This window comes from Hippopotamus amphibius, chromosome 15, assembly GCF_030028045.1.
Source record: "Hippopotamus amphibius kiboko isolate mHipAmp2 chromosome 15, mHipAmp2.hap2, whole genome shotgun sequence".
NCBI classification, from domain to species: domain Eukaryota; kingdom Metazoa; phylum Chordata; class Mammalia; order Artiodactyla; family Hippopotamidae; genus Hippopotamus; species Hippopotamus amphibius.
Genome location: NC_080200.1, coordinates 3,332,726 through 3,344,632, shown reverse-complemented (window position 1 = coordinate 3,344,632; position 11,907 = coordinate 3,332,726). Strand labels below are relative to the sequence as shown.

The 11,907-nt window shown below is 61.0% G+C and overlaps 1 protein-coding gene across 1 annotated transcript; it reads left to right on the top strand.

Moving 5' to 3' along the window:
* The first annotated feature begins 1,651 nt into the window (after positions 1–1,651).
* On the top strand, positions 1,652–11,529 carry PLIN4 (perilipin 4). Its single transcript, XM_057709395.1, has 7 exons — positions 1,652–1,724; positions 2,260–2,407; positions 3,253–3,314; positions 5,212–8,764; positions 8,876–9,063; positions 11,018–11,074; positions 11,197–11,529. The coding sequence occupies exons 1-7, from the start codon at positions 1,674–1,676 to the stop codon at positions 11,527–11,529; spliced, it is 4,392 nt and encodes a 1,463-aa protein (XP_057565378.1). The 5' UTR covers positions 1,652–1,673.
* Positions 11,530–11,907: the final 378 nt, after the last annotated feature.

Genomic DNA, 11,907 nt, shown 5'->3' with positions numbered 1-11,907 from the left:
CAAGAGAGGTGGGAGCCCTGAAGGGCTGTGGGCAGAGGAGGGGCAGGGCCTGACTAGATGTTTATGATTGTTTTGGTTGTTTTTTTCTGAGTTTCTCCCCGTTCTGTGCTGTGGCAGCCCTGCTGGGAGGGGAGGGGAGGTGCACACCCTGGGTTTCCACCCCACCCCACCCCCGCCACCTTTGGGAAGCATTGGCTGGGGAGAGAGTTTGGAGATACCCCTGTTTTGCTCCCCAGCTGTTGGCAAACACAGTGATGGCTCCAAGGAAACGACCTGGGGGTCATCAGGCCAGTGACTGGACCCTCCCTCGTCCCAGCTTAGCGCCCAGAGCCACCAACTGGGTCTGTCCCCTGACCCCCACCAGCACCCAGATGGTATCCCTGTCCCAGGGGCAGGTGGGGGGTGTTCAGGAGGGCGTAGCAGTCATTTCTCTGCCTGCACACCCACCCACAGACCCTGCTTGCCATACAGGCTCCGGGTCTGGGTTCAGATCCTGTCTCTGCCCCTTCTCAGCTCTGTGGCCCCAGGCACAGGATACCTCTTCCAGGAAGGCACCCTGGTTGGCCCAAGCCCACCAGGCCTGGATCTCACTCCTGGGGGCACCCCCAGCTCTGTTGGCATCCTGTCTTGGTCTGTATTTAGCCCCTTTCTCAAGGGAAGTCCCTCCTGGAGAGCAACACGTCCCTTCCCTGCTCCTCTTTTTCTGCCTGGACAATGCTAAGCTGATGTTTGTTGAGCACCTGCTAGGTACCAGGCACTGGGATAAACAGGTTACACGAGTGGCCTCATTTCATGCTCACAACCACCCCACGAGTTGCTCCATGTAGCCAAACGTTACTTAAGTTGCCGACCGTGTGCCAGGTATTGTTCTGTTGCAGGGGACACAGCAGGGAACAAAAGACAGGCCTGGTGGAGGTGAGGGAGGAAGCTGTGTGGGTGTCTGGGGAGGATGCTCCAGGCAGAGGGAATAGCAGGTGCAAAGGTCCTGGGGCGGGAGCAGGCCTGGCGATTTGGAGGAAGAGAAAACAGGCCTGTGTAGCTGAAGCATGGTGAGGGAGAGGGCGGGAGGGAGCAGGTGAGGGCAGGAAGGAAGTAAGACCTTGTGGGCCACGGTGAGGAGTCTGGAGGGGGCAGCTGAGGCACAAGAATGGTAACTGGCCAAGGCGGCCCCCGCAGAGCGATTTGAACCACACCCATCACACAGATGGAAATTAGAGGCTGAGAGCACACAGGCTGTACCTTGAGGGTACAGGACGGCCCAAATCACTCAGCCTGGTGGGGGTGGGTGCCACGGGCAGAGGGTGCCTGGTGCTCAGAGCAGGGGAAAGGTGCTGGGCCCGGGGCCCAGGCTGGGCCGGGCGGGCAGGCGGACTGGCAGTCATGTGACCATCCAGAGCCCTCCCCCCGGCCCACTGGCCGCCTGCCTCTGCCGGCCAGGGCTGCACCACCCCAGACCCTATAAGGCCTGAGAGCCGAGAGCAGAGCCAGCTGCCAGCTGTGCTGTCTGTCACTCCAGGGGACCCTCACACGGTGCAGGTGAGCAATGCCAGGGCGAGGCCAGCCTCTGGGTGGGTACTGGGGGACTGCTTAGGGTTATGGGTGTGGGGCAGGAGGCCCGGGAGCCCCCGTTCACATCCCTTCTCTGCATTCTTCCGGCTGCTTAGAGGATTACCATGTCTGCTCAAGACGAAGGAGGCCGGGATCCCCCCAAACGCAAGGGCAAGGTGAGGGCAGGCGTTGGAGGGGAAAGATCCCAGCTGGGCCCTGCAGAGACCCCAGAACCTTGGGAAGGTGACCCCCAGAGTCCTGGGGTATCAAGGGGCTTCCTGGGTGGGGTGGGAGAGCTCCGGGAGCCGCAGTGCCAATCTTCCCTCTGGTCCCAAGCTGGGAGGTGGGTGGTGGGAGGATGCACACCAACCTCAGGTCTTTCCCTGCTGTGTGACCCTGGGCCAGCCTCGGCCCCTCTCTGAGCCTCGGTTTCCCCATCTGAGAAATATGGGCCATGGAAGGAAAAGGTCTTTAGAGACCCAGAGGATGACCTTTGCCTGTGTCTATGGGAGGCAGACTGAACCTGCCCATTGCTCAGGCGAGGAGACTGAGGCTCAGGGTGGCTGGGACACTTTCCTGAGGTCACCGAGGAGCAAGGGCCTGAGGCGGTTTGGGAACCCAGGGGTGTTTGATGCACCCTCACTCCACCCGCACCGTGGCCCAGCTCCGCTCATGCTGGCCCCACCCCACCCCCACCTCCACCCCATGCAGACCCTGGGCAGCTTCTTTGGGTCCCTGCCTGGCTTCAGTTCTGCCCGGAACCTGCTGGCCAACGCCCACAGCTCAGCGAGAGAGGCCCGGCCAGTCGCTGATCCCACAGGTGCTCCAGCCGCTGAGGCTGCGCAGCCCCGGGCTCAGGGTGAGTGGACAGCTCCGTGGAGGCGGGGGCTCTGGAGGTGGACTCCAGGGGGACGTCTGCCCGTCTTGGGGGTGCTTCATAGGTTCCCGCATCGTCTCAATAGACCCTACGAGGCTGCACGCTCATTTCGCGCCAGATGGGGACCCAAGGGGGCACAGCCAGCAAGATGAGGGTGTGAACACAGCAATGCCCCCCCCCCCACTCTCAACCCCTCCCCCTGTCTTCCATCACCTCGTTTCTGATGCCCCATGGACCAGGGGCTGGGCATTCCACATGTCTAAGCTCATTGAAGATTTTGATCCTGACTCGAGAGAGGGCAGCTGCTTCCCTGGGGTCACACAGCCTGGGGGGGCTCCCCACCCTCCCCTTGCAGCGCCGGGGTGTCAGGGCAGCCGTAGCCTTAAGTCCCGAAGAGGGGCTGGTGCAGGGGAGCCCAGGCTGGGGCGGTTGCTCTGGGCCTGGAGCCACAGGCAGCTGACTTCTGCTCCACATACCCAGGCCTGGCAGGCGGCTGCCCGCTGTGGTTGGGCGGGGGCAAGCGGGGCCCCGCGTCCTCTCCCTGCAGCGCCTCTGGGTAGGTGTCCAGCACCTAGGACCCAGGCAGAGAAAACTCTAGAGAATCCCTGCTCCAGGAGACTGACCCTGAGGGCTAAGGGAACCCCCGGTGCGGCCAGCGACTGTCCAGACCTGTGGCCGTGGATGTCACCTTCTGCCGCCCCTGGCAGGGCAGCTGGCACATTCCTGACCTTTTGGGTTGTGCCCGCTGATTGCGCAATGGGCACCAGGGCGGCCGATGCCAGCGTGCGTCCCTCCCTGGGCTGCCTGACCAGCTCTTTTCCCCACAGCGGCCACCGACCCGGAGCAGATGGCCAGGGGCGTAGAGAAGACGTTGCCGCCTTCAGACAAGGTGAGAGGGGCTGGCAGAGCCTGGTCTGATGGCCTCCGGCTCCCCCTGGAGTACCTCCTCTCGGGATGTTTTGGTTCCTGCCATCTCGGGGGTTGCTGTAGGCCAAGGAGAGGGCAGACGGCCCTGTGCGCCCTGCTGTGGGGTTCCAGGCCAGTCTTCCCCTGTGAGCCTCTGTTTCTACATCTGTGAAATGGGTGCAGTCCTGCCTTACTGCCCGGCACTGTAAGGCTCCACATGGCCTGCAGTCATCCCCACCCCAGTTCTGTGCTGAGCACATTACGACCGAAATGGTGGTAATTCACTCTGGGCTCAGTGCTTTACATGTGCTGCTTAATAGTTAATCCTGCGAGGAAGGGAGCCATAGTACCTTACACAAAAGGTGAAGCACAGAGAAGCCAAGCCACCTGCTGAAGGTCACACAGCAAGACATGGTAGCATGAGATCTGAATCTCAGGCAGTCAGAATCTGAACAAATGGCCAACAATGCATCCACCCTCGGTCCTGGATGAACGGGGACTGCCCGTGTAATTATGTCCCCAAGGCCCAGGCAAGTGGAGTGGCTGCCGTAAAGACAGCTGAGGGCCACAGCAGGGTGGCAGAGTCCTGATACAGCCCTTCCGCCCAGCACATGCCCCACCCTGGAGTCTTCCTCAACTCCCCTCTGCCCTCAGCTTGGCCAGATCTGAGCATCTCAGGGGGTGAAGAACCACCAGGCTCACCCTCTAGCCCAAATTAAAACAGATCTCAGCAGCTGAGGGCCCACCTCCCCATTTTTTTACTCCTCCCTCTCCACCCCTCTTCACTCGCATTAATGGAGTACCTGCTCCCTGCAAAGTGCTTCCGGCGCTTTGACTCATTTTCCTCTACCAATCTTTGAAAGGGGCGCCATGGTAATCGCAATTTTTCGGATAAGGCTCAGAGAGGGGATGGGGCTTGCCTGAGGTCACACAGCAAGGGTGGGAAAGAGTTGAACCCAGGTCTCGGCGGGCAAGGTGCCCACGTAAGATGGTGCTGAGCAGGAGGTAGGTGGTGAGAAGGTGAGAATCACATTTCAGGGCTTCTCAAATTCAGTAGTCTGGCCAATTCAGGGCCAGGTCATCCTCTGTGGGGGGCCGTCCTGGGCACTGTGGGGCACTGAGCAGCATCCCTGACCCCTGCCACCACCTACTCGCTGCCAGGAGCACTCTCTCCCCGAAGTTGTGACCACCACCGATGTCCCTAGACATCGCCCAGTGTCCCCTAGGGGGCAGGATCACCCTGGATTAAGAACCCCTGAATTGCAAACAGCCTGGTTGAACCTGGGTGGTGGCCACCCTGGGGCCACCACAACCCTTCAGCAGTTTGGATGAATGAGAGGAAACTGCCCTTTGGTAGGTCAAAAATGACTTACCAAGTTCTTGACAGTTTCCTATGGTTCAAACCCAATACTTGGCCCTGTGCTTTTCCAGTTATTACTTTTCTAAACACAGATCCCCTTCTCTTAACGTGAATACATTCATGCTAACAAGCATTTGGTCTCCTCAAGTTTCTCCCCGTGATGGGGAACCCAGGCTGAAAATTTGCCGTAAGTAGAAATTAGGCAAGATGAACAAAACATGTAATTCAGTGGCTTGCTGAGCCCAGGCTAAGGGATATTGGGCAGGGAGGGTCCCAGAGGCGCTCTCGGCAGTGGGGGGGGAATCTATTGAATCGGGGAAACCATGCGGCCCTGTGACAGAGCTCAGTAGGCTGTGTCCTGGAAGCCAGGGAGGGAGGTGTGTTGTGGTGGGATGGGCCTCTGGGAGGCAGGTCCCACCTCCCAGGGCACGTCAGGGATCAGGTGGAGGAGATCTGGGGAGGTGGGGTGTGAGGTGTCTTTCAACTCTCTTGCTTGGCCACAAGTGTCCTTCCTCATCAGGTGATCTCCGCAACAAAGGACCTAGTGTGCTCCAAGGTGACCAGGACCAAGGATGCCATCTCCTCTGGGATGGCCAACGTGGTGGACACAGCTAAAGACGTGGTCCAGGGGGGGCTGGTTATGACCCGATCCACACTCACAGACACCAAGGATGCTGTGGCCAGCGGGGTAACCGGGGCAGTGGGCGTGGCCAAAGGGGCCGTACAGACGGGAGTGGACACGACCAAGACTGTCCTGACTGGCACCAAAGATGCAGTGTCCACTGGGCTCACCGGGGCAGTGAACATGGCCAAGGGCACTGTCCAGACTGGCATGGACACCACCAAGACCGTTCTAACAGGCACCAAAGATGCGATGTCCACTGGGCTCACTGGGGCAATGGGTGTGGCCAAGGGCGCCGTCCAGACTGGCATGGACACCACCAAGACCGTCCTAACGGGCACCAAAGATATTGTATCTACTGGGCTCACTGGGGCAGTGAAGATGGCCAAGGGCACTGTCCAAACTGGCGTGGACACCACCAAGACCGTCCTAACTGGCACCAAAGATGCGGTGTCCACCGGGCTCACTGGGGCAATGGGTGTGGCCAAAGGAGCCGTCCAGACCGGCATGGACACCACCAAGACTGTCCTAACTGGCACCAAAGACGTTGTATCTGCTGGACTCACTGGGGCAGCGAACATGGCCAAGGGCACTGTCCAAACTGGCATGGATACGACCAAGACCGCCCTGATTGGCACCAAAGACGTTGTGTCTACTGGACTCACTGGGGCAGCGAACATGGCCAAGGGCACCGTCCAGACTGGCATGGACACCACCAAGACCGTCCTGACTGGCACCAAAGACATTGTATCTGCTGGACTCACTGGGGCAGCGAACATGGCCAAGGGCACTGTCCAAACTGGCATGGACACCACCAAGACTGTCCTAACTGGCACCAAAGATGTTGTGTCTACTGGACTCACTGGGGCAGCGAACATGGCCAAGGGCACTGTCCAGACTGGCATGGATACGACCAAGACTGTCTTGACAGGCACCAAAGATGCAGTGTCCACCGGGCTCACTGGGGCAATGGGTGTGGCCAAGGGGGTCATCCAGACTGGCGTGGACACCACCAAGACCGTCCTGACTGGCACCAAAGACGTTGTGTCCACTGGGCTCACTGGGGCAGCGAACATGGCCAAGGGCACTGTCCAAACTGGCATGGACACCACCAAGACCGCCCTGACTGGCACCAAAGACGTTGTGTCTACTGGACTCACTGGGGCAGCGAGCATGGCCAAGGGCACTGTCCAAACTGGCATGGACACTACCAAGACCGTCTTGACAGGCACCAAAGATGCAGTGTCCACTGGGCTCACTGGGGCAATGGGTGTGGCTAAAGGAGCCGTCCAGACCGGCATGGACACCACCAAGACTGTCCTAACTGGCACCAAAGACGTTGTGTCTACTGGACTCACCGGGGCAGCAAACATGGCCAAGGGCACTGTCCAAACTGGCATGGACACCACCAAGACCGTCCTGACTGGCACCAAAGATGCGGTATCCACTGGGCTCACTGGAGCAATGGGTGTGGCCAAGGGGGCTGTCCAGACTGGCATGGACACCACCAAGTCCGTCCTGACTGGCACCAAAGATGCAGTGTCCACTGGGCTCACTGGGGCAATGGGTGTGGCCAAGGGGGTCATCCAGACTGGCGTGGACACCACCAAGACCGTCCTGACTGGCACCAAAGACGTTGTGTCCACTGGGCTCACTGGGGCAGCGAACATGGCCAAGGGCACTGTCCAAACTGGCATGGACACCACCAAGACCGCCCTGACTGGCACCAAAGACGTTGTGTCTACTGGACTCACTGGGGCAGCGAACATGGCCAAGGGCACTGTCCAAACTGGCATGGACACTACCAAGACCGTCTTGACAGGCACCAAAGATGCAGTGTCCACTGGGCTCACTGGGGCAATGGGTGTGGCTAAAGGAGCCGTCCAGACCGGCATGGACACCACCAAGACTGTCCTAACTGGCACCAAAGACGTTGTATCTGCTGGACTCACTGGGGCAGCGAACATGGCCAAGGGCACTGTCCAAACTGGCATGGACACCACCAAGACCGTCTTGACAGGCACCAAAGATGCGGTGTCCACTGGGCTCACTGGGGCAATGGGTGTGGCTAAAGGAGCCGTCCAGACCGGCATGGACACCACCAAGACTGTCCTAACTGGCACCAAAGATGTTGTGTCTACTGGACTCACCGGGGCAGCAAACATGGCCAAGGGCACTGTCCAAACTGGCATGGACACCACCAAGACCGTCCTGACTGGCACCAAAGATGCGGTGTCCACCGGGCTCACTGGGGCAATGGGTGTGGCCAAGGGGGCTGTCCAGACCGGCATGGACACCACCAAGACCGTCCTGACTGGCACCAAAGATGCGGTGTCCACTGGGCTCACTGGGGCAATGGGTGTGGCCAAGGGGGCTGTCCAGACTGGCATGGACACCAGCAAGACCGTCCTGACTGGCACCAAAGATGCAGTGTCCGCTGGGCTCACTGGGGCAATGGGTGTGGCCAAGGGGGTCATCCAGACTGGCGTGGACACCACCAAGACCGTCCTGACTGGCACCAAAGACGTTGTGTCCACTGGGCTCACTGGGGCAGCGAACATGGCCAAGGGCACTGTCCAAACTGGCATGGACACCACCAAGACCGCCCTGACTGGCACCAAAGACGTTGTGTCTACTGGACTCACTGGGGCAGCGAACATGGCCAAGGGCACTGTCCAAACTGGCATGGACACCACCAAGACCGTCTTGACAGGCACCAAAGATGCAGTGTCCACTGGGCTCACTGGGGCAATGGATGTGGCCAAAGGAGCCGTCCAGACCGGCATGGACACCACCAAGACCGTCCTGACTGGCACCAAAGATGCAGTGTCCACTGGGCTCACTGGGGCAATGGGTGTGGCTAAGGGAGCCATCCAAACTGGCGTGGACACCACCAAGACTGTCTTGACTGGCACCAAAGATGCGGTGTCCACTGGGCTCACTGGGGCAGTGAACATGGCCAAGGGCACTGTCCAGACCGGCATGGACACCACCAAGACCGTCCTGACTGGCACCAAAGATGCTGTGTCCACTGGGCTCACCAGGGTAGGGCACGTGGCCCGAGGAGGTGTGCAGACTGGTTTGGGCACCGTCCAGAACTGGTTACCTGATTCCCAGGAAGCCTACTCAAGTGGACTTGTCAGTTCCAGGGCCCCAACTGAAGGAGAGCAAACCATCCTGAGCCCTCATGAGGCTCAGTCCTGCGGTGTCTCCAGGCCCCCGGACACTCTCTGTGCAGGCCTGGACCTTGCCGGGGAAGCCACCACCGACACCAAGGGCTTCGTGTCAGCTGAGGCGACATTCACCCAAGGGGCCGCCCTGGGCAAGGAGGAAGATGTGGGGCCCGGGGCCACCACTCGTGGCCACGAAGGCGCCCTGAACTTTGCCACACTCCGGGACGAGCTGGAGGAGCTCGGGGAGATCTTCCAGCCCATGAGTGCCAAGGAACAAGGTGAGAACAGGACAGGCTGGTCCCAGCTCCCAGGGGCCAGGCGTCTGTACAACGCATGGCCCTGACGCCCGAGGGGCCTCTCGGGCTGAGCTACCCTGTCTTCCACTTCAGCTCAGCTGGCTGCCTCCCAGCCCCGGCTGAGGGAGGTCACGGCCGACCAGAGCAGCTACTACGTGCGTCTGGGTGACGTGGCCCCCGGCTTCCGCCAGCGGGCTTTCGAGCACGCCCTGTGGCACCTGCAGCACAGCCAGTTCCAGGCCCAGGACGTGCTGGCCCAGCTCGAAGACACCTTCTTGCTGGTAAGAGCCTTCCCCTCCCCCCAGCGCCTTCCTCAGCCATGTGTTGAGGACTCGACAGACACGTACTGAGCACCTAGTAGACAACGCCCGCCTGCCCCTCGGTCTTGGGTCTGCTCTCAAGGAGCTTGTGTCCCAGGGTGGGAGATGGACACAAGACCCAATACTTGCAGGCAGCGGGGGCGCAGAGAGGGGCAGGGCAGGAGTGGGTCCATTTGAGCCATGTCATGTAGAAAGTGGGGACCCAAGGACAGACAGTGGCCTGCGAACAAGCCAGGTGTGTTCCAAGGGGCAGAAGGGAGGCGTGTGGGGCGGAAGGGTAAAGTGAAGGGGTGGACAGGGTAGGGGACGCCTATGCAATCTGGGTGAGGTTCAGTGATGCAAGAAAGGGTCCAATCGAAGGTGACTTGAACGTCACCGCAGGGAAATGTGCTGGGCCAGCGCGGTCACGCTCTCTCGCCGGCCCCCCTCACTCCTCTGGCCCAGGCTTCTCCCCCTGCAGCACCCGCGGCTCCTTGTGGGTGGTGGGGCTGCCCTGCCCGTGGTAGGAAGTTTAGCGGCATCCTGTCCGTGGCTGACGCAGACGCGGATGGACCCCCAGCCCTGAGGGCCTCCAGATTCTCAAGGTCACAGGTCTTAAATGTTGAGCAGCCCCGCCTACACAGGTGGTGGGGAACCCAGCCGTGCTGCCTGAGTCGGGAAACCTGGGATGTGCTCAGGCACCTGTGTGGGGCTGGGGTGAACTACAATTTGAGGACCACTACTCCAATCCAGAGGGTCTCAACAAGGCAGTCTTGCCCCCAGGGGACACAGGGCCATGCCTGGGGATGGCTGTGGGGGGTCACATGGCGGGTGGGAGCAGAGAGGCTGCGCCACATCCCACAGCACCCAGGAATGTGAGCTGAGGAGCGGCCTGAGCCAAGAGAGGTTGTCTTTAAGGGGATCCCTCTGGCTCCTGTGGGAGGACAGGCCAGCAGGGTCGAGGGCCGGCGCCGGGAGGTGATTGAGGAGGTTTCTGCAAAAATGCTGGCAAAGGCTGATGGGGCCTTGGGAGTAGCTTCGGCAGTGGCGAGAGGCAGCTAGGTTCTGGATGTGTTTCCGAAGCAGAGCGGCCAGCTTAGATGTGGAAAGTGAGAGAGAGAAGACCCTGTGCGGCCTCAGAGGCTTTTTAGCAGGGGGACACTTGGAAGTGCCCCGGGTGGTGAACGGTAAGGCTTGGTCTTGGACAGCGTAACCTGGAGATGACTAGTAGGCCCCCTGGTGGAGTCGATTGAAGGTTGGAGTCAACATGTGGTCCACTGGCTGCGCTCTCAGGAGGACAGTGACGATTAGTCAGTGGGGGTGGGGGGCTTCCTATGGGCCAGGAACCCGAAAAGCAAGGAGGAAAAGGTCCTGACAGAGCTCCCACCCGAGGGGGAGGGACTCTCTTCAGAGGCCTATCACTCACAATAACTTGACAGTGATAGGCCTCTAAGGAGAGTCACAGAGATGTGACAGGGAGGGCCTGGGGGCTACCGCACTGGGCGAGAGGAAGCGCGTTCCAGGCTGAGTGGGCAGAATGTACAAAGGCCCTGAGGCAGCAGCATGCTGGACATGCTCCGGGGACAAAAGGAGGCTGGCCGCGGCCTGAGCAGAGAGCGTGACGGGGTGTCAGCAGGAGGTGAGGTTGGAGGTGTCCCGAGCAGGCCACTGGGAGATGTGGGAGGGTTTTGAGCTGGGGTGTGACATGGTGCCCCTGCCACTCTGCTATCTGAGCTCCCTGACAACCCCGTGAGGAATCTGGATTATTGCCTCTTTACGTGCACCCTCCTGGCGTAGCTGGCCCTAAACCTTTCCACCCTGCAAACGGGAAAGGCGGATGTGAGGCTCCAGGCCAGGCCCGGGCATGCGGCCCCCAGGGGACCGTCGGGAAGGTCCCAGCTGAGAAGCCATCACGTCTCTGCTGGGCTCTTTCCAGGTTGAGAAGGCCCAGCAGCCCTGGCAGGATCTGAGTAGCCACGAGGGAGAAGGAGAGGTGCGTGCCAAAGGGGGCTCCCGCCCCGCCCCGCCCCCTAGCCCCGCCCCCTCCCTCAGCCCCGCCCCACCCCTCCCTCCAGCCACTCCCCTCCACCCTCACCTCCCTCCTTCTGCCCACAGGAGCCAGCCGCCAGGGCTCTGTCCAGGGCCTGCAGCCTCGTCCAGCAGCTGCATGTGGCCTACAGCACCTTGGCCTCTGGCCTCCAGGGCCTCCCCACCGACCTCCAGTGGCCGCTCAGGCAGGCGCGGCACAGCCTCTGCGAGCTCTACAACGTCGTCTCCTCTGCCGCCTCCGTGGAGGAGCTGCCCACCGAGCTCCTGGCCCAGAGCCGCCAGGATGTAGGCCAGGCGTGGCAGGGGCTGGAGCAGCTGCTGGAGAGCGTGCAGCACAGCCCTCCGCTCAGCTGGCGGGTGGGGCCCTTCGCTCTGCTCCCCGATGGGCAGCAGCTGTAGGAGGCCCTCCCCTGCCTGAAACCAGCTCCAACCCCCGCCCCGCCCCGCGCAAGCTCTGGACCCTGCAGGCTGGCGCCTGTGGGGGAGCCGAGTTCAGCCACACCATGCACCCGGCTCCAGGCCTACCTGCACCGTCCACTCTCTCCCCCAGCACGGCTGGCCCTTCTGCCCGAGGAGCCCAGGGCAGCTAAGACCCTCGACGAGGAGGGCCTTCGCCTGATCTCGAGCAAGAGCTCCATTTATGAAGGAGAAGGGCAGTCGTGCCTGTCTCGAGGGTTCTCCACTCAGCACCCCCACTAGGGCCCTTTTATCTTTTACCTCTGGGGGGTCTTCCACCCCAGTCTGGGCCCTCTACTACCAGCTCACCTGCTCCTCCCG